The sequence below is a fragment of the Pteropus medius genome, unplaced genomic scaffold (assembly GCF_902729225.1).
Source record: "Pteropus medius unplaced genomic scaffold, Ma_sr-lr_union100, whole genome shotgun sequence".
In the NCBI taxonomy this organism is placed as follows: domain Eukaryota; kingdom Metazoa; phylum Chordata; class Mammalia; order Chiroptera; family Pteropodidae; genus Pteropus; species Pteropus medius.
The window spans coordinates 6,173,073-6,195,776 of NW_024348242.1; the positions used below are offsets into that span (position 1 = coordinate 6,173,073).

The 22,704-nt window shown below is 48.7% G+C and overlaps 1 protein-coding gene across 1 annotated transcript in view; it reads left to right on the forward strand.

Moving 5' to 3' along the window:
• Window positions 1–22,704, forward strand: part of CUX2 (cut like homeobox 2) — a 225,555-nt gene that overhangs the window by 172,345 nt on the left and 30,506 nt on the right. Inside the window, exons 4-7 of the mRNA XM_039879446.1 lie at window positions 224–302; window positions 16,889–17,023; window positions 20,044–20,167; window positions 21,988–22,064. Of these exons, the coding sequence (XP_039735380.1) occupies window positions 224–302; window positions 16,889–17,023; window positions 20,044–20,167; window positions 21,988–22,064 (415 nt within the window). The remainder of the gene's footprint in view (window positions 1–223; window positions 303–16,888; window positions 17,024–20,043; window positions 20,168–21,987; window positions 22,065–22,704) is intronic.

Consider the following 22,704-nt stretch of genomic DNA (forward strand, 5'->3'; position numbering starts at 1 on the left):
TACTCCCATTTTACAGAGGAAGAAACTAAGGATCAGAGAGAGGCAGGGACTTGCTCAAGGTCACAACTGGAATACAGTAGAGCTGGGATGTGAACCCAGACTTTTCTAACTCCATACTTTTAACCTGCATTTCCCCCCATGTTTGCACAAATAGAAAATGATCAAATTTGCTTATAGACTGAGATGCCATGGTTACAGATGACGTTTTCTCTTTTTTTCAAAGGTGGTGGCCCTTAGTAAAAGAAGTCAGGAGGCTGAGGCTGCTTTCTTGAGTGTTTACAAGCAATTAATTGAAGCACCAGGTAAGACATGCTTGGACTCCATAGTTGAATAATTGACAAGAAATGACCACTAGGACCGTTGCACAGGGGCTTCATCACTACAGATCTGGGGATAGGCCAAGACTCCTGGGTGAGGCCAGGCCCTCCACGGGTGGGATTGTGGGGGTGGGTGAGGGGTTCTGCACCCAGTCTGCTGTGACACATCCCCACATGGCTCCTCCATCTTACCCCACCGCCTTCCAGTGTCAGCCAGGGAGCTGGGTGAGAGCTCCTCGTGAGGTCTTCCACCTGGACCTTCGTAGGGGACCGTGAAGTCCATCTTGTCCGCCAGAACTCCCCTACCATTACCACAAAGGACAAATGGCACCCAGTGCTTCCTGCCAGCAGAGGGCACTGGAGGAAAGGCCTCAAAAGTGTCCTTCAGTGTGGTGCAGCCAACCTCAAAAACCAAACCCAGAAGAACATGTGCTATATGACTCTTCCCACACAATATGAAGACATGCAAAGTTTAACCTGTCAGCCCTATTCACTATGGCCAAATGGAGGAAACGACCCAACTGTCTGTCAGTGGATAAACAGATAAATGAAATGTGGTCTATCTATACAATGGAATATGATTCAGCCATAAAAAAAAAGTGGAGCACTAACACGTGCTACGATGTGGGTGAACCTCAAAAAACATTATGCTAAATGAAAGAAGCCAGACACAAAAGGCTGCATAGTGTGGGATTCCATCTATATGAAGTGTCCAAAATAGGCAATAGAGACAGAAATCAGATAGGTGGTTGGTTGCTGGGGGCTGGGACAGAAGGGAGGGGAGTTAGTGCTTAAACGGGTTAGTGCTTAAAATATTCTGGGACTAGATGGAGTTGGTGTTTGCACAACATCATGATTGTACTAAATGCCACTGAACTATACAGTTTAAAATGGTAAATTTTATGTTACAGGAATTTCAGTTATTTTAAAAAACATTAACTTGTGCTGAGGGCTGTTTCTTGATCTGGGTGTGGATTACAGAGGTGTGATCAGTTCGAGAACATTCAACTGTATACTTAAAATAGATAGATATATTTCTGTAAAAAGTTTCCCTTTTTTTAAAATGGCCCCATCCTTTGCCACCTTCTCATTTATTGACTCAGAAAGGGAGTCATAGTGATTTAACTATGGCGGAGCTGGGCGGAGACCCTGCTGTGCTAACTCCCTCTACCCGGACAGCCTCTAATCCTTCCCTGTGTCCTTCCGTGCAGCTGCAGGAGTCAGTGCTGTGCGGGGGTGACTGGGGCTGGGGATTTATAAAGAGGAAAATGAGACCCCACTCTAAGCCAAGCCATGGATAAGGCAGAGTCATTTATATTTTAAATAAAGGTCACTAGTGGGATCTTTCCATTTAGGATGGGAAAGTCCCTTGTTCCATCTGTCTTGGGCAGCTGTAGAGGGCTGAATCGTGTCCTCACAACGTTCATGTCCACCCAGAACCTCAGAATGTCACCTTATTTGGAAACGATCTTTACAGATATAAATAGTGAAGGATCTTGAGATGAGATATCCTGTATTTAGGGTGGGTTTGTGGCCACGTCACTCCAATCTCTGCCTCTATGTTCACATGGCCGTCTTCTCTCTTTGTCTCTGTGTCCCAACTCTCCCCCTCCTTTCTCTTCTAAGGACACTGGCCATTGGATTTAGGGCCCACCCAGATATTCCAGGACAATCTCATCTCGAGATCTTTAACTTAGTTATATTTGCAAAGACTCTTTTTTCCAAATAGGTCACATTCCCAGGTTCCAGGGATGAGGACGTGGACACATGTTTTGGGACCAGCGTCCAGCCCACTGCAGAGGCGTCTGCAGTCTCCACCCGCCCTTCCCCAGTCCTGCGCTCTGCCCTGACTGGGAAAGCGGCATGGCCACATGGGTTTCCTAGTGAGAATGCTTGGGCCGGGAGAATGGCCAGAGCTAGACAGCACGGCCCTCAGGGTTCTGTGCCCCGCCCCCATCCCCACCAGAGGAGGACAAGGCTGCGTAGCATGAGACTGAGATGGCCATGTGTCTGTAGCTCAGGTCATTATCACCCTGAGGACTACACCACGCACATGGCCAAGAGAATGAGAGGCCGCATTTCTTGCAGCTTTTTTGTTTATAATGTCCCCACCCCCATCACAGTTATCTGGAAAACTTTTTGGAAAAATATACCCTTATTTCCCACCCTTTTCAACTCTTTGGGACCCACAGTCTCGGCAACAAATGACATTGGAGGATGACTCAGTACAGACCCCAAAGGTGCCTCCTTGGAGTCCCCTCGCCAGGCTCCTTCGTTGGCCCCGTAGTACCTCACCTGCAGCACCAGGGAGCAGCACTGAGAGGGGCTTGTGTTTCTAGGCCCCAGGCCAGACCTGAGTTGGAATCCTCCTATACCGCTTACTCGTTGGGTGACTGTGGATGAATTAAATCGCATCCCTGAGCTTCAGTCTCCTCTTCTATAAATTGAGAATAATATCAGAACCTGCCTCACGTGGTTGTAGGAGGCATCAGTGTGCACAGGACAGAGCAGCACTCACTAAATATCAGCCTCTCTGATCATCATGTGTTTCTGGCTTTCCTAGAAGTGAAATTCTTCTAGCTGAGACTAAGTCACACTAAATTTGTATACCCAGAACCCGATATACAGTAGGCACCTAATAATTGTTCATCGAATGTATTAGAACTAAGACTCAGATACAGAAAGGGGAGGAGGGGTTATTTGAATGAAAAGGAACTTTTTCACCTCAAGCCCTCTGCTTGTCACATACTTATTTCCTTGTGTGATATTTACTGAGTGCATGCTGTGTGATACTGGGAACATAACCATGAGCCCACCAGTGCAGACACGGGCCCAGCCCTCAGGGAGCGTGCATTCTGGTGGCAGAGGGAACCAGATTGTTGCTCAAATAACCAACCTGTTGTCGCAAACCCAGCGATTATAGTGCTTGGGGATGAGGAGGGGCTTACAGCCCTCACTTGGAAAAGAGGCATTTTTTTCTGGGGTTCATTCTGGGACCCTTATCTTTCTGGAGACACATCTGTTAACACAATCACAGGGCCAGGACCACGGTACCAGCCAGGGGCCGCCACGAGCGCTCCCAAGATAGGCAGAAGCTTTCCAAGTCCTCGTGCTCTCTTGCCCCTCTCCCCAAAGGGTCATTCTAAGCCTGGTGCTGACTCCACGCATCTGATTTCCCAACTCGACTCCTCAGAAATGGAGGGACAGGGAAACGTACGTCCCCAGCTGTCACCGCATTAGAGAATGAGGAGCCTTAACTGATGGAGACGTGCCATACGAACAGCCCCTTTAGGGCTCTAATTCATTTTCGAGACATTTAAGAAAAACAAAATGTTTTAATGATTTCTTAGGGGAATTAGGAAGACATATTTTTGTTCTCATTAAATTTTATCCTCAGACACAAGAACCAAATGTCAGAAGTGTTTTTGGTGCTCAGAGCGAGGCTCGCTGTCTTCCCGACACACACGGCCCCAACCTCCTCTATAAAAATAACACTCCTGGAAAATTTGCCAGGATGAACACTCTCCTGTTTTTATATTTCTTGACAGGCAAATTATTTGTCGAAATACTTCTCCCCTCCTCTGAAGCTACACAAATCCTGATTCAACATTTTTGTTTTGAATGACTGCTGCCAACACAAATCTTTGGCGGAGAATGCAATATAGCATGATTGCTCAGCAAGTATTTTGATAAGTGTGCAGCCTGTATGTCTGTAATTACGAAAGAAAACCGTAAATCTTTTGGATATTGTTCACACAGATGTGGCGTGAAGTGAGAAAAAAAGCAGTAAAACGTGTTAAAAGCATAATTAATGTCATTGTTGTGGAGGATGATTTGATTTAAACCTTTTTGACTTCTGTATCGGGGACGGCTGATTTCTTTCTCGTGCTCATAGCATCACTAGGTACCGACCCAAGCTTTAGAAAGCTAACTTGTTAACCAAGTGATTAGTTAAAAGCAAAAAAGCAAAAACAAAAAAACGAAAAACAAGAAAAGCACAAGTAAGAGGGCGGGCCAAGGAACATTGCCGAAGAGATGAAAGAGAGGTGAGTGCCCCAGAATGGTTTTTCTGCTTTACTTTGGTTTTTAAAAATCAGATGCAGGAGATGGCAACTCCTGACAGGCGTTTCTCTCCCCGCTCCTTTCAGGAGGCAGAAGGCTAGTCAGCTTAGGCATTCGAGCTACAGTGTCAGACACAGCTGGTGGGACTGTCAGCTTGCTGTTTTTGAGCTGTGTGACCTTGGACAGGGGCCCGAACCTCTCTGAGCTCTGGTTTCTGTGTCTTTAGCAGAAGGATAATAATAGAACCTGCTCATAAGTCAACATGAGGATTTGATGTGCTATGCATGAAAGCATTTGGAGGGTTTAATAATCAGTAGCCCACGGCAAAGCTGACATCAGGGTATAAGTTACAGAGTCACAAGCATTTACTGTTGATTTCACAAAGTTCTGTCAATTGTTAAGGATGTGAGGTGAGCGGTTTAAGCAACAAGGTTACTAAGTCTGTAGAATATGAAAATGCTTTATGCTATTTAAGGTTTTTAAAATTTTCTCCCCAATTGTAAAAGTCATGTATGCACGCTGTCAAATTCAGAAAATACAGAAAAGTAGAAAGAAGGGAAAACTACCTACTAGAAAAGCAGTGGGAACATTTTGTTGTTTTTCTTTCTGATCTTCTTCCCATGTACTTTTTCAAAATAGTCATTCATCCTACATGTACCATTTTGCATCCTGCTTCTTTCATGAAGCACAAGCACCCGTATTTCCCTGTGGTTAAAAATCCTGAGTAACTTTGGTTCACTGTGTGTAACACTCCCTTGTGTGGCTGTGTTATGATTTACTGAACTCCCTCTCCGACACTGGGCATTTAGGGTACTCAGGAACGCACAGCGTACTGGTGCTGTGCTAAAATTCTCAGGACGAGGAAGGAAATTTGGGAAGGAAAATATGTTGGATTGCCTGCAAACTCAGGATCAGTGGTCAGAAGGAATGTGAATTTTTTCTCTTTGTTGATTTATTTTGCATTCCTTCATTTATTAGTTATACTAAATATCTCTTTGTATGTTGTGAACCACTTATATTTAATCTCTTGTGAATCACTGGTTCATATACCCTTAGCCCGTTTTTCTATCAGATTTCATTGATTTGCAGATGCTCTTTGTATATTGGGAATATTAACCTTTGTCCTGGGAAATGTGTTTCATATCTTCTCCCCTGGTTTGCCTTTTGTTTCCTAACTTTGTTTACAATGTCTCTTCTATATAGTACATAGCAGGCCAAACGTTTGCAGAAAGTAGGGAGTTTCGCTAAACCTTTGCTTTATGGCTTCTGGATTTCATGTCATATTTTAAAAATCTCCTCTCACCTCAAAGTTATAGTTTTTTAGTACTTTTGTGATCTTAATTTTTTAACATTTGGAACTGTGAACCATCTGAAATGTATAATAGTGGAAGTAGTGAGAGGTTAAGAATTTAACTTGGGTGTTTGTCCCAAATGACTAGTTCTACCGCCATCTAGTGGTTAAGCCACCTTCACAGATACAGGAAATATGGATTTTAGTATAATGAGTAACTGTTGTTTCCGCCTGTCCTCACCTCCTTCCCTTCCTCCCTACATATGCCTCTGCTCAGTTGGTCCTGTAGAGGTCAGGGGATCACCAAAGGGTAACATAAAAGAGTATTTAACCCGTAAAAAAAGTTTAGTGATGGCAGATTTTCTCAAAGATGGTAGATAACTTTAGAAGGCATTGTCCCACCATTTCCTGCCACAATTTTGCCCATGCCATTTCCTCTGCCAGGAACAACCTTTCCCCATGGCCGCCTGTCTAAATTTTACTACTCTTGGTAGACAAGTGTTGGAAGAGTATTAAATCAAAGCGTCTGGTATACTGGTACCCAGTAGGCACTCAGTAAGCTGCCATTCCCTTTCAGAAGGGAGGATAGGCATTTCGCCTGTGGCTTTCCATCAGCTCATTCTCTGAGTGCCTACTGTGTGCATGAGCCCCGTGAACAATCAGAACACAAGCAGAAAAAGGGCTTCAAGGAAGGACAGCTAGAGGAAGAGTCTCAGAAAGGACTGCCTTTGAATTGGCTTTTAAAGCATGAAATCATGAGCTCCCATCCTGTGGGACTGTTTCCAGGGTGTTTCCTTTATGTTGGGCAGTGTGCTCAGTCCCTTCCAGAAACAAGTTCACTGATACCCACAGCCCCCTTGGAGGCGAGTGCTGCCATCCTCCCCCACTGTGCAGCTGAGGAAATGCAGGCTCAGAGAGGTCAAGCCACTTGTCCAAGGTCACACAGTGGAGTAGTGTAGCCTGAATCTAGACCCCTGGCTCCTAACCCAGGTGCAAGACTAGTTTAAAAATTAAAAGGGTTTGGGCAAAACCAGTGCATATTTGAGCTGTAAAGAGTGAAAACCAGCTAAGGGTCTTTGCTGCCAGTGGGTTGAGAGGACGAGCCCTTTGCGGAAATGCAGATGTACTACCCAGAGGAGGAACAGGTTTACCCTCACTAGCCAAGAACTCCTGGTCCTCCTGGCCCAGGGCTTCAGAGCCTGGACTTCCAGATGGGGAATTTCATTGAGAGCAGACAGAACTCCATAGGCAGGGGGTGGAGAGAAGCCAGGAGGAGCTGTAGCAGGACTCCGGGCCGAAGGGCCCTGCAACAGAGTGGAGCCATTGCCTGTTTTGCCGTTTTGCCTTCCATAATACACCTGACTTTTCTGAGCCTCAGTTTCCCCTCTTGTAAAATATGGGTAATGATCTCACCTAATTATAGGGCTCTTGGGTGGGTTCAGTGAGAATGGAGAACACTTAGCATGGTGCCTGGCCCAGAGTAGTAGCCCCATGCAATTCATTCAACAGATATGAGTACCTGCTGTTTGCCAGGCACTCTCTCCAGCACCAGGGGCACAATGCTGAGCAAAGCAGACGCCGTTCCCACCCACCTGGAACTCTGTGCAGCTCCATCTGTGGGAACTTTACTTTTATTATAATAGACATAGATTTGAGTCCTGTTCTGCTGCTTCCTGGCTGAGTGTCCTCAAGTAACTGTCTCTACCTCTCTGAGCCTCTGCTTCCCTTTCTGGAAAAGCACACTTACCTCCTGGTACCTCCGTGAGGATTAAACAAGGTGAACGGTGTAACGTCCTTAGCTGACTGTCTGGCACATAGTAAATGCTCAGTAGACAGTGGCCACCATTGTTAATTGTTGGTAGTATTGTTATCACCATCACCATCCAGAGCCGAGAAGAAAGACCCTCTCCAGCCCCTCCATCCAAGCTTAAGCCAGGAGACCCCCACTACCCCGACCCGAAGCAGCCCGCCCTGGCAATGGAGGGAAGAAAGGGTGGACAGACGTATAGCTCACAGCTGTGTATAAGGGCCCCGCACCCCATCTGCTATCAAAAATTAAAGGATCAAAGTTATTCTCACTGCCGCCGTCGATAGCCTGAGCCTCCCACCCACACAGGCACCCGGAGCCAGGGCCCAGATGGGAGAAGGCTTCTGTCTCGAAGTATTTTGGAGGGGCGTATGCATACTTCTGCATATATGTGTTTCTAAACAGCTTCTCGGACAGCCTTTGCAGCTCCAGCTTTCCTAAAAAAGCTCCGAATGCCACTTTCCCTCAGATGGACACAGTGGGAGGAATGAGACAGCTTCTTCTAGATTGCGGGCTCTCCCCACCTAACCCCCTTAGACACTTTTTTAAAAAACACCAACAGCATCAGCTAGTGGTGGAAGATGGAATAGACGATGTTTTATCCCTGTAGTCCGACAGTGCCTTTGGAAAGCCTGGTGTAGTATTAAAAGTCCGTTCGCAGTATTCCCTAGGGGTGTAGATCCAATGTAACCAAAATGAATTAGTCATTTTATTAAGCAATTTATGCATAAAGAGCAGGTTGATGGCTGTAAGACAGAGGCTCTCTGCTTCCTAATGATGCTCCCCCTCCTGCACGCCCGTCAGGACGTGCCACCTCAGATGGTTCATATTTGATCTTCCGTGTCTGCCAACGTGCTCAATTAATCCAAGGGATTTGTTGTAGTCGAACGCTTTTGATTTGGGGTCCCCTGTTTTTGGCACTTTTATTCAGGCTGTATCTCAGGCCGTTTGATTCCCGCTGCCACTGCCCTCATCTATATATCGACTGTCTGTACATTGTGGAAGTGAAGTAGGGGAAATTTAAGTCTCGCTCATGGCTCTGGGCAGCTATGGGTCGCAACTGAAAGGTTTCCGGTGGAAATGCTGAACCCGGCAAAAACCCGGGCCCCCTGGCTCCAGACGCGGAGTTGCCGGGATGTTCTGTCACTTTTGACACTGCAATGTGAGGCTTGCCAGACACCGCAGGGGATTCAGTGGGACCCAGCACCCTCCCAAGTGGTGGGGTCACCTGACATAGGGAGCAGCCTCGATGTACCTGGCGCAACACTGAAACTTTGGACACATCGCGTGCCAGGTATCACCTTTCTGTTTCCTTCTGATGTCTCAGTCAGGTGCTAGAGCGTCTCAGACATCTACAGGACACCTGTGCGTCTCCCCTTGTAACCAAGGGAGGGCTGGCCTTAGGCTCACGGTCTTGGGCAGACAATGAGATCTAACTAGAGTTTAATAATATTGGTTTTCTTATTGGGTTGGTTTTTTCTTTGTGTTTATTTTTATGGTTAAAGCACCTTCTATTAATGACACAGGATCCCAATTATCTATTTATAATAGTGAAACAAAATACTCCTTTAAAATATATTTAAGTTAAAAAACATCAAATTACATAAGGACAGATATCAATTTGGTAATCTTTGGGGGGCAGGTGAATGCAGCAGAAGTTGCAATGTGAGTATACCAGTGTTTGGCATTTGGGCCACACTGGGTTCGAATCCAGCTCTGCCTTTTTCTAGCTTGGTGACCTTGAGCAAGCAGCTTCCCTTTGCTAGGCCTGTTTTCTCATCTGGAAAACGGAGATGATAGCTATCTCTCATGTGGTTGTTTTAACGATTAAATGAGATATAAATACATGCAAAGTGCCTGGCATATGTGGTGGTGGGAGGGTGGTAAAGAAATGTCAGGTATCTGGGACTTTTGGCTCAAGATATGGGGTGGGGGTCTCGTCTACCCCACACCCCAGCTCTGTGGGTCTGGTTGCCCCATCTACTCCAGGATGGATGGGTGCTGGTGTTTGGGGGATGAAAGCCAGAAACTAGTGTTTGGAGGGCCAAGCCTGCTGAAAAACCCAACCACTACCCATGGCAGCTGTGCCCAGACCAGCCTGCAGGGAGGGGAGGTGAAGCTGGCCCCGAGAGTCACCCAGGCTCATCAGCAAAATGGGTCAGTTGCTGTGATCGAGCTAAGTTGTGTTTTTGAGACAGTCACTCAGGAGAGTCTGCTGTTTCTCCTGGTGTTTCCTGTGTCTAGATTATTCTCTTTTACCTCATTGCTCTGCTGGTTCCCTCTTCTCCTGCAGGGCTCTGCTCAAATGTCCCCTCCTTCACAAGACCTTCCCCTGCCAGGCCACCTCAATTAGCACCATTGTCCCAGAAAACACACACACCTCAGACCACTATCTGCCCTGACCCTGCTTTATTTTTTTCTCAGCTCCCTTACTGCTATTGGTTTCTTTGTCTTTTGTCCATCTCTCTTTAGATTGTCAGCCCCAAGAAGGTAGGAATTCTTATTCTGCTATATCTCCGGGGCCCAGAAACTTCCCTGCTACACAGTAGGTGCTCAGAAAAATATTTGGCAACTGAAGAAATGATGTCCAACACATAGTAGGTGTTCAGTAAAAATGTACTGATGAATAGATGGCTGCTTTAGAGACTGTGTTAGTTTCCTATTGCTGCTGTAACAAATTACTGTAAACTTAGTAGCTTAAAACAACAGACATTTATTATCTTACAGTTCTGGAGACCAGATGTCTAAAATAGATCTCACTGGGTTATTAAAGTGTCAGCAGGTCTGTGTTTGTTCCTTCTAGAGGCTCTAGGGGAGAATCCATTCCCTTTCCTTGTCCAGTTGCTAGAGGCCACCCACATTCCTTAGCTCCTGGCTCCTTCCTGCATCTTCAAAGCCAGCAACATAGTATCTTCAATCTCTGCCTCTAACTGCCTTCCGTCTGCAACCTTAATTTTCTAACTATGTAACATAACGTATTCACAGGTTCTGAATGAGGACGTGGGCATCTTTGGGCCGGGGCATTATTCTGCCCCCAACAGAGACACCCCAAGGGAGAGCTGAGGAATGAAAGCAAGATGCCCCTAGACCCCCATGATCATCAGATTCTCTGAGAAACCGCTCTCAAACACTTTAAAGATCTTTGTCATTTCTCTCTCTTCCAATTTGTGTTTGTAAGAGCAGCCAGTGACATTTAGCTGATGCATCAAATAATACCATTAGACAAAGTAAGTGTGAAACCCTTGGATTTGCCAGCTGCCACAGCTGAGCATTTTACCTACATGTAATTTGGCAGAATCTTTCAGTTCTCTGGATGCTAGTAATTTTTTTTTCCTTTCTGATCAAATTCCCAATGGTGTAGCTCAGGGCTCCATGAATTTCTGGGAAGAAATGAGTTTACCAGTACCCCACAAAATCTAGGAATTCCACACTCTGCGCTAGGGTGAAGAAGTAAAGAGTGGGAAATACTGGGAAGTAAGTGATCGTCGTTGCCGTGTACTTCTCAGAGCAGGCACCCTGCTCAGCCCACAGCCTAATTCCTCAGTAGTTGGAGGGGATGAAAATGCAGGAGGACCAGCGCCCAGGACCTGCTGCTTCCTCTTATGGAATGGGCTTGTCTCTGCGGACAACAGGTGAAATCGGCGCAGCAGGAGGGAAGTAGGCTAGACCTGAGTGAGGACTTCCTTCCTGTGAGACCTGAGGGTCTTGGTAGCTACTTTTCTCATAGTTTGTACCCAGTTGCCATATGTTATAGGTTGAATTGTGTTCCCACTGGTGCCTGTGAATGTGACCTTATGTGAAAATAGGGTCTTGCAAATGTAGCAAGTTAATCCAGTATGACTGGAGTCCTTAGAAGAAGAGGAGAAAGAGACACACGGAGAGAATGCCATGTGACAATGGAGGCAGAGAATGAGGCGATGCTGCTACAAGCCAAGGAATGCCAAGGATGCCAGCACGACCAGAAGCTGAGAGAGAGGCATGGAACAGATGGAGAGAGCATGGCTCTGCCAACACCTTCACTTTGGACGTCTAGCTTCCAGAGCACAGTGTATTAGTCTTCTGGGGCTGCCATACCAAATTACCACAAACTGGATGGTTTAAAACAATGGAAATCGAGGCTGGTGGTTCTGGAGGCCAGAAGCCCAATATCAGAGTATCAGCAGGGCTGGTTCCTTCTGAAAGTACGGAGGGAGAATCTGTTTCAATCTGGTGCTCCAAGAGGCAAAAGAATAGTCACATGTTCCTTTGGGTCCTCTGGAAGCAGAACAATACCGAGATAGCATGAGATGTGCAAGAGGTGTATTCAGGGGATGCCTGGGAAGGTTGAAGGAGAGGGAGAGGAGGAGGCAGGGAGAACCTTCAGATGGCGATGCTGGTCTGACACCTGGGAAGGGAGAGAGGAAGGAGGGACCTCAGGCAGCAGCGCAGCCCTGAGAAAGTCTTGGCCAAGCTGACAGGGCTTGCCAAAGCAGGATGCAGTCATCTCGTCAGGCCTCTATAGGAAATGCCACAGACCGGGAAGGGCGGGGAGCTTAAACAACAGGAATGTATTTCTCCATTCTGGAGGCTGGAAGTCCAAATTAGGGTACCAGCAGGGTTGGTTTCTGGTAAGAGCGCTCTTCTGGAAAGCGCTGGTTTCTGGAAAGGCTCACAGGTGGCCTTTCTTGTCCTCACATGGCCTTTCCTCTGTGCATGGAGAGAGAGCGAGCTCTGGTGTCTCTTCCTCTTCTTATAAGGACCCACCCTTAGGACCTCATTTAACCCTATTTACCTCCTAAAGGCCATCTCCAAACATGGTCAGATTGGGGGTCACATATGGATTTGAGGGGAACACAGTTCAGTCCATACAACAAGGGTCGCCCGTTCCGCATTGGCAGGAGTGGCCGCCCTGCCCCTGTCGTGCTCAGGTGTTGGCTGGGAGCACCCCAGGCAAGTGTGGCCTCTGGGCGGACACTGCAGTGGACTGGAACGTGCAGCCCCTGGAGACGGTTGCCATCTCCTTGCAGGAGGTTCTCTCTGGAAGGGAGAGCTGGTGGCACGTTCTGTGGCTGCCACACATTGTTAACAGTAAGAATAGAAGCAACACTCACTCCGAACCTGCTGGTGCCGGGCACTGTCGCTGGGACTCGGCATGCTCGTGGAACCCCTGCACAGCCGGCACACTGGCCCTCTTGTCATCTCCGTTTTCCTGATGAGGAAATTGAGGCTCAGGGGGCCTAAGTGACTTCCCCCGAAGGCGTCATAGGGTCCCCACCACTTTTATCTGAGGGTGGCTTTCGGAATTTGGAGGATTCACAATGTTTGCACTACTTGTGTCAAATTCAGCTGTGAAGGCGTTTAATAATCACCCTCCCCGAGCATCCTGGCTCAAAGACCCAAGGCCAGAAGCACTCACTTCAGCAGGTCCCCACCCTTACCTGATGGCATCCAGCATTGCGTGTGCACCTGGGATATGCTCGTTACAGGAATTTATATAGGGAGCCCGGAGAGGGCTGGCGCTTTGTCCAAGGTAACAGCAGCTGGTGGCAAGGCCAAGAACAGAGCCCTCGGTCTTGTGCTCAAGGCAGCTTGGCCCATGGCAAGAGTCGCTTGGCACCCTAGATTCAAATCCCACCTCTGCCACTTCTGAGCTCAGTGACCTTGGGCACCTGACATCTCCTCTCTGGGCCTTCATTTCCTTGTCTGGAAAATGGAGATAGCCACATCTACCTTATCTTACCAGGCCTCACCTTGGGGAAGTGACTTAACCCCCCGTGCCTCAGTTTGCCCATCTATAAAATGGGACACAACAGTACCTACCTCACAGTGCTGAGGTAAAGAGCAAACGAATTCTAAAACACTTAAAGTACTTTGACTGTTAGGACTCATCATAGCCTGACTTTGGCTGAGTCATCTGAACGCGCCCCCGCACCTTCTCCTTCAAACTGAGGACCCAGGAGGCAGTAGATTGTGGGAAGAAGAAGCCCAAGGGCCCTCTTGGCCCAGCCACCAACTCACCGGCAGACTTCAGGAACATCACTAGAATACACTTTTCCCTATCTGTGCACTGGGATGGGGGATGCTGCACAAATTACCTTTATAGGTCCCTACCCAGTGTGACTTTCTAACCTGGAGTCTTTGGATCCTAGAGTGGTGTTCAAAGCAGGATTATTAGATTCTGGATCTCTTAGGGTCTGATGAGAATACATGAGGCCGTATCTTATCTCGAGACTCCACAGAGGTCACCATGCACAATCAGTGCCCAGAAAGCCGCAAGACCAGGAGTGCCACCTCCAGTCAACACTTTGCAAGCCCTACTGTGCGCCTAGCACTGTGCATATCTCTGTACACGGTCTCTCACTGAGTACTTGCAACCATACTCTACACATGTTGCCCCATTTAACACATGAGAAAATTGGGGTTCCGAGAGGTTAACTGTCCAAAGGCCTTTAAATCACACTGCCTCTCAGTATCTTTTTTAATCTTCGAATAGTAGTTTCTGGGAAGTAGGAACTGTTATATTTTTCTCACTTTGTAAGTGAGGAAACTGAGGCTCAAGGCCCCAAGGTATTTGGATCCAGAGCTGACTTCAGATTCTGTGACGGTAACTGCCATGTGTTACCCCATACCAGAAAACGAAGGTGAAAAGGCAGAGCCTTGTAACCTGCTGAACCTGTGGTGAGTGTCTGCCCAACCCCACTCCTGCAGCCTCCCCAGGGGCCAGCTGAGGTCAGCTTCCCCTGGATAGAGCGCACAAGGTGGCACGGAGTGACCTGCAGGACCTCCAAGCAGAACAGAACCGTAATCCATGACCGCGGGAATGGGGTCAGTGACATCATTTATCACCTGAGTATAATCTTTTGGCTTGGACCAGCTCGTGGCCAGCTAGTCCGGGAGCCACAAGCTGGGTCTTTTCCACCTCCTTGGAACCGGAGCCAGCCCTGCGTGGCCCTCCGTGGCCCGCTTGGTGGAGCTGCACCCTCCCGTGTTTATCTAACTTCCCTGACCCCGGCAAGTGCTCATCGCCTTTTTCTCCCTTTCTCAGAAACCAGGACACAATAGGAAGCGTTTCTTTGAACTTATTAAAAAATCCAGACTTGTAAATTAATTTGTCCGTGTTGTACAAAGGCAGTGCAGATGGACTCATTAGCATGCACACAACAAATAATTATAGATGAATTTTTAGCTGGCCTGCCTAATGCGCTTGCTGGGTTAATTATGTCAATGTATAATTACATCAGCCCGGGGAGACATAATGGCATACCCCGCTGAGCAGGCCCCGCAAATGATGGACCGTGGGGGGAGTGCTGACAGAGGAAAGACGGCGGCCTCCCCGCGCACCTGCTTACCTCGGCACAAACACCCACTGTCCGCGCCTACCACCGCCTAAAGCAGGCAGGAGGAGAGAGAAAATGCAGAATCAACCTTGTTCCAGCCAGACCTGAAGGCCCTGCGTACAGGCCCTGCTCCACTTCTTCCATCGGCAGATATTTACTGGGTCAGACTGGGTCAGGTTTCATTCATCCACAAGGGGTCCAGGGAGGGAGCAGAAACAGATGCAGTCCCGGCTTTGGTGGTGGAGTTTCAGTCCAGTGTGTTAATTAGTTGGACTTGCAAATGAATGAAAATTGTAAGTACAATGAGCGCTGAGAAGGAAAGGTGCAGGTGGCTGGGAGAGCTCGTATCGGAGGACTGACTGGTCAAGGTGGGCTCCCGGAAGAAGCGGCATTTGAGTTGCAAAGACGAATAAGCATCAACTAGCTGAAAGGGGTAGGGGAGGGCGGGGTGTTCCTGGCAGATGCGCCTGCTTGTACAAAGGCTCTGGGGTGGGAAGGTGCATTCGAGGGACTGAGAGAAGGCAGTGTGACTGGAGCTAAGAAAGGCAGGACTAGCCAGGGCTTCCGTTTGTTCTCAGCTGACCAAGTGCCAGGCGCCATGTTGAGCACTTTGCATGGATCCTTATTACAACCCCATGAGGTAGGTACTTTTACGGTGAGGCACAGAGAGTTATTAGTGTCTTTTTGCCAAGGTCACACAGCAGTCCCAAGAAGCAAGTATGAGTTAGACCAGGACCCAGGGATCCAACTCCAGGGTCCATGCTCTTAATCTTTCTGCTCCCCAGCAGAGAGCAGTGGCCAAGTGTTTGCTGGCAGACCCTGGTGGAGGAAGCAGGAAGAGTGAGGGCTCTTGTGCATTCAAAAGGACTGCGGACCAGACCCAGTCCCCTTGGTCTGGAATGAGGGGGACTTGGCTTTCTGGGACCCGCATGAACACCTGCTTGCAGCTACTGGGGTTAAAATGTTTACACCACTGCAACGGGAAGCCTTTGTGGCATCAGAGAAAGATCCAGACTTAAATCTCACCTCCACTCTTCAGCAAGTCACCTGGCTTCACTGAGCCTCAGTTTCCTCATCTGTGAAAATGAGTTGACCAGGGGATGCTGGGAGCATCATGGGAACCTGTTCCCGTAGATGGGCTTTGTAACCTGGATGATGCCAGACCAATCTCTGGCATCATCCAGGTGTTCCTAGTACCTGCCCTAGGTGGGGAGTTGGCCAAAGCCACCTGGAAGAATAGGTGCTGGATTCTAGATCTGAAGAAAGAGGAAGTGCTCGTTAGGTGACGGCAGAAGAGGCAACAGAATTTCAGGCAGAAGGACCTGCACATTCCTCCTTTTAGCTATTGGGAAATGAGGAAGCATCTAACATCCAGGTGTGCATTTTCAGAAAAGCCATTATTTTATCAGCCCGGCATGTCCCAAATGATATGTTGGTCCAGGTCCACTGAGAAGCACCCCCAAGGATTATGTGTGCAAGGATGCTTTGGCGGGGAAACAGGTGAATGAAAATTTGGAGGGAGCTGAGAGAGGTGGGGAACTGGGTGGAAGCATCCAGACCATGTACAGCCAGCCTACAGAAGCCCTGGACAAGGCCATGGAGGAGTTCTCTACCCTCAGAGCAATCCCACGTCCCCAGGATCAGGTCTGTCTCTACGTTTGCTGTCTGCAGGCATTGTCTAGAAAGACCTGTGGGAAGGCTGGCCTCAGAGTGATGGATTTCAGAGCAGAGTCCTTGCTCAGTGATGTTCCCTGTGGCTGGAGGCATGTAAGACACAATCTCATGGCTGCCACAGATGGAATTGTAGACTCAGGAAAATGCAGTTGTTGTGACAGTTGTTACTATTTCCAGTTGGATGGGGCCCCCACGTCCATGGGAATGGCACGTACTCCTCTGGGCAGGTGCCTGGAGAAAGCTGCTTCCTCATAATTCAGAAAGTTCACGTTGCTCCCCTGAGCCATCAGAGTGACTCCAGGTGGCTCTCATGAATGGTCCCCCCACCCTTGCTCCCTGTGGAAGGACCCACCAGGCCCCACAGCCTCAGCCTGGGCGTCCTCCAGCCCCCACCACCACTCCTGGCCTCTTCTCTCTGCAGACCCCGGGCCTGTGTTTGAGGCAGCGCGCAACCTAGACGACAGACTGCAGCCCCCCAGCTTCGACCCCAGCGGGCAGCCACGGCAAGACTTCCACGCCTTGTGGAAGAGGCACCCTGAGCTCCTCAGCTCCAAAGGTACTGAAAAGGCCTTCACAGGATGAACATAATAAACTGATCTTTGGGTGTTTGGCAGCCAAACTCAGCCACCCTGGGGACACAGGGAGCTTCACTTTATGATTTTAGATGCGAGATGGCACCCTTCTGTGAAACAGATCAACCCCAAATCCCAGAGGCTTAATACATTTGAAGGGCGGGGAATTGCAGGGGATGTTCCATGCAGTCACTCAGGGACCCACACTGTGATGGTCCTATCATTTTCAGCTTGAGACATCCAGAGTCAGAGTGAAAGCTGACAACCAGCCAACAGGCAGAGAAAGTGTGTAGAGGGTCACACAAAGGTTTATGCACTCCAGGCATGAAAGTGGCGCACATATCACTTCTGACCTCATCCCATTGTCCAGAATTCAGTCCTATGGCCACACTCCGCTGCAGAAGAAGCTGGGAAATGCAGTCTGGCTGTGTGCCCCGGAGAAGGGAGAAACAGGATATAGTGAACACAGCACTGTCTCAACCCCAGATGAAACAAGTCAAGAACTAGCAGAGCTAAAAATATTTAGGTATACATCTATTGTGATAAAAATGTTTGAAAGCCAGAGAATGATGACCAAAATTCAGCGTGGTGGTTACCTGTGTATGGTAAAGTTGGAGGTCACCATGGGCAAGGGAGGGAACAGGCGTGTGAAAGCCATTGATGATCATCTGATTCTTCTGTATTTATTGAGCTGCGAGCCAAGCACTACCATGGCACTGAGGACACAGCCAGGAACGAAACTGACCTTCTAGAGAGAGAGGCTGATTTTCAACCAGTAAATTAGTAAAATATTTCAGATTTTAGGTGGTGAGAAAGACTGGGAAGGAACGAAACAGTGAAGAAGGGAAGCATCAAGTAAAGGGTCGCTCGTCTAAGGGTTGAATGAGTAGGGTTCACCTCAGAGACCTGCAAGGTTACCTTTTTCTATAAAAGGCCAGAGAATAAATATCTCAGGATTTTCAGGCCATACAATTTCTGTAGCAACCGCTCAACTTTATGAAAGCAGCCATAGAAATATGTATGTGAGTGGGTGTGGCCGGGTTCCAATAAAACTTTATTTACAAGACGGGTAGTGGACCAGGTTTGGTCTGTCAGGAATAAAATGTGCTGAGGCCTGTCAGATGAAAGCTTGACACAAAGTTGCTTCTCAGGAAATGCCCACCCTCACACACACCCCATTTCACAGCCCCCACTCCCCTGCCATGTAACTAGTGAACACCTACCGTGTGCCCGGCCCTGGGCAGAGACTGATGGCGATTAAAATACAGCACTTGGCCAGCTCTGTTTCTGTACCTGAAATACCTGCCCAGCCATCCTGCCTGACAAGCCAGGAATGAGCAGTTCTTCACCCCCAGCTCCTATGTAGACACCTCTGAGGTCCCCCAGCAGAATTGTCACTCCTTCCTCTGAGGTTCCTCTGGAGTTCGAACTTCCTTCTGTATGGTGGTTGTGGGAACTGTCTCGTGAGAGCATTTGTTCTGCATCATGTGCTGTTCACACAGCATCTCACTGTCTTCTGGATCAACCTCCTGAGGAGGCCCCATTTTGCAAATGGGGAAACCAAGTCTCAGAGACAGCAGGTGGCCAAGTGGGGATTCAGACCAAGGGCTCTTGACCTCAGCCCTGCGCTGCATCTCTCCCTGAGGACTTGTCACTCTGCACCATGATTGTCAAACTTTGTCTTTTTGTTCACTGCCGTGGCCCCAGTATCTAGAAAATTCCCAGTGCGTGTATGTGTGCGTGTTTGCACACGCGCGTGTGTGTGAACGAGCCAGGCCCTGACCACTCTCAGCCCCTCAAGGGGCTCGCGCTGCAAACCGCCAGCTTTGCACTAACCCTTCTGTGCCAGGCTCACAGTAGAAGTTTAATAACCAGGACAGAACTTAACTGAGTCCCTGGGTTCTAAGGTCAGGAGCCCAGGTTTTGGAATTCTTGAGCCCCCACCCTCAACAGCTGTCCCTGAGCACCCTCTCCCCCACAGCGAATTCAGCACCAAAGGCACACACTAGGATGAGCCACCACAGGGCCTGCAAAGGTGGGCCTGACTTGGGCCCTGCCCCGGGCCACCTGCAGTGAGGCGAGCGATGACTGAGCTTCTGAGTCATCACCAGTGGGGAGGGGAGAACAGTGTGGTGGCTCCTCAGTAAGTTAAACCTGGAGTTACCCTGTGACCCAGCGATTCTGCTCCTAGGCATATACCCCAAAGAGCTGAAAGCAGGCGCTCCAACAAAAACGTGTACGCCAGTGTGTGCTAGCAGCACTGTTTACAATGTCCAAGTGGTGCAAACAATCCAAACGTCCATCAACGAGTGAATGGAAAAAGAAATTGTAGTATATGCATAAAATAGAATATTACTCAGCCGTAAAAAAGAATGGAGGCCCAATAATGCTATAACCTAGATGGACCTTGAAAACATAGTGAAAGAAACCAATCATAAAACGACATACATTGTGATTGCGTTTATATGAAATGTCCAGAATACGCAAATCCAAAGACAGAGAGCAGATTGGTGGCTACCGAGGCTGGGGGAGGGGAGAATGGGACTGACTGTTTAATAGGGACAGGTTTCCTTTTGAAGTGGTGACGGTATTCTGGAATTACTGGTAATGGTTGCACAATATTGTGAATATACTAAATGTCACTGAATTATATACTTTATAATGGTTAAAATAGCGAATTTTATGTTATGTATATTTTATCACGACTTTTTAAAAAAATAAGGCCAAGGAAGCAGGAACAGGTCTGAGCGGGCAAAGGAAGCCTCTGGGTGTGCCGTGTGAGGCTGGCACGGTGGGAACTTGACTTTCACGCACACACCTGCCGTGGCTGCAACCCGGCAGACCTCGGTGACGGCCGATCCCAACAGCTGTGCTCTCTCCAACACCGAGTCTGGGAAATTGATTCTTCTCACAGTGCTTTTGATAGATCTGTTTTGCAGAAAGCAGCTCTGGCTGTCACACCGCTCTCAGCAATGGGTGTTTTCCCTCATTTTCCTTCCTCCAGAGCAGAGAGAGGGGACGTCTCCGGCCGGGCCCACGCTGACCGAGGGGAGCCGCCTCCCAGGCACTCCCGGCAAAGCCCTCCTGACAGAAACTTTGCTGCATAGAAATGAGACAGAGAAACAAAAGTGAGTGGAGGAGGAACGGGAGGACTCCTCCTGCTTACCTCACCTGGCTGGGATGTGGGACCGGGAAAGTCACCCCTGCCCAGAACACCTGGGGAATCCAGATGCAGGTTGAAGATGGAGACATAGACCTAGGTTCAAGCCCCACCTGAGCAGCTCAGTGACCAACCCTGGGCAGGTCAACTCTGAGCCTCAGTTTCCCCATCTAGAAGATGGGGCTAATGTTGGTTTATTAGTCAGGGTTCTCCAGAGAAAACGAACCAGTAGAATTTTTTTAATTAATTAAGAGATGTATTTCAAGAACTTAAATCACACGATTGGCAAGTCTGAATTGGTAGAGCTATCCAGTAGGCTGGAAACCGTCAGGAGCAGTTAGTGCTGCAATCTCAAGGCAGAATTTCTTCTTCCTCAGTTTTGTTCTTATGACCTTCAACTGATTAGATGAGACCGACCCACATGATTGAGAATATCCTCCTTTACTTAAAATCAATTGATTGTAGGTGTTAACTACATCTATAGAATACTTCACAGCAACACCTAAATTAGTGTGTAATTGGGTAGCTGGGTACTGTAGCCTATCCAAGTGGACACGTAACACTGACCATCACAGGTGGTGTCAACTCCTAGTCTTCTATGAGAATGAAACGAGATAATGCTGTACATGTTAGCCCAGCACTCACACGGAGCGGTGCTTGTCAGCAAATGGTTGCCCTTATGGTTGGTGCCGTGGTAATACCTGGATTCTCGGGGCATTTCTAGGATAGTTTTATGGTGGTCATTAGATTTATCCTTTCATTTATTTACTTATTCCTTCTTTTGTTCATTCCACATATTTATGGACCCATCTGCTGTGGCAGGCACTGTTTTAGGGACACAGCAGTGAATCAGATGGACAAAACTCTCTGTCCTCCTGGAGTTTACTTTCTAGTAAGGGAGACACAAATGAATCAGATGAAGTAGATGCTGTGTTAGATGATGATAAGGGCTGTGAGGAAAAACAAAGCAGGGGAGGGGGAGAACGGGACGGAGGGCTGAAGTTTTAAAGAGAATGTTGGGGGAAGCCTCACTGAGAAGGCGAGAAAGGCCCCAAAGAGGTGAGAGAGTGAGGCTGGCAGGTGTATAGGGAGAAGGCATTACAGGCAGAGGAACAGCTAGTGCAGAGGCCCCAAGATAGGAACATGGCTGGTGCAGCTGGACAGCAGGAGGTGAGTGTGGCTAGAGTGGAGTGAGCGAGGAGGAGGCTGCAGGATGTGCATTCAGAGATAAAGCGGGGAGTCTCTGAGCCAGGCAGTGTAAGGCCCAGGCTTTGCCGAAACCCTCCCGCAGTCCAGCAAGGGCCCCTCTTTCTCTGCTCAGCTAGGCCCCAATGGGCCGGCTGGGCATCCCGAATTCTTGCCACAGGGAGGGGGAAAAATGCCTCCCCGGGACAGTAGTAGTAACTAACAATACTGAGGGGACACGAGGTGCTGTGTAACATACTGAGCATGCCTCACAGCACCCACGGAGACAGACCCCATCAGAAGCCCCATTTTACAGATGAGGAAACTGAGGCCCAGATAGGCAAGGTCACTGGCTACTGTAGCCCTCCCCCGAAAATGCTGCCAGAAACTTAACTGCCAGCCATAATGGGGGTCACACGTCAGCAAACAGCAGGGCAGCCAAATGCCTGAATGTCACGTTTAAGGACATGTGTTGTGGTTCAGATAGAGGTGCAGATAACAGGGAGTGGTCAAGGGGAATAGGAAGCCGGCATGGGGCCCAGGCAAGGCTCATCCACATAGATGTGAGCAGAGCTGGCATGAGCAGGGCCGATCTCTCCACAGGGGCCTTCAAGAAGTACAGATCACTTTGGCAGCCAGACTGGGGGAGGCAGAGGAGAAGATCAGAGTCCTACATTCAGGTACGTATCTAGCACGCGGCACCGGCCCTCACACAGCGCCCCAGCCCTGTCAGTCAAGGTGGAGGAGTGGGACAGGGCCACTACGTTCAGTGACACTGTGAACACAGGTTCAGGTATTCTAGAATGAGGAGGGAAAGAACGAGTTTGGAAAGGCAGAGGAAAGACCCATATTACCCAACGGGGGTCTGAGCTGCAGTCCCTGGAGGCCGTGCTACTGAAGAGAGAGGGTTTGAGATAGAATTAAATTGGGGTGGTAGATGGAGGACCCTCAGCAGCCCGGCACACAGTCAAGCCAGTCGGGTTCAGGAAGCAGTAGGGAAGGGTGGGGCCTTGTCTAAAAGAGGTAGCTGCTGCTGAGCACTGGACAGGCACTGCCTTATGGCCCGACATGGCCAATCCCTTCAGTTTCTCTAGAGAAATCAGAAATCTGGAATTTAATGAGAAATCCCTCATTATAATATACATTTATTTGTTGACCTGGTTGCTCCTCCCTCTCCCCTCCCCAACCAGGTCCAGACCTCAGGGTGCGCGAGCTCATGGATGGATGGCCCCACCCAGGTCCTGGAGTGACCTGAGGATGTTGGGGGCCTCCTACCCCAGGTCATTGGACAAACAGCCCCTCCTCTTGTCTGGGTCTCCT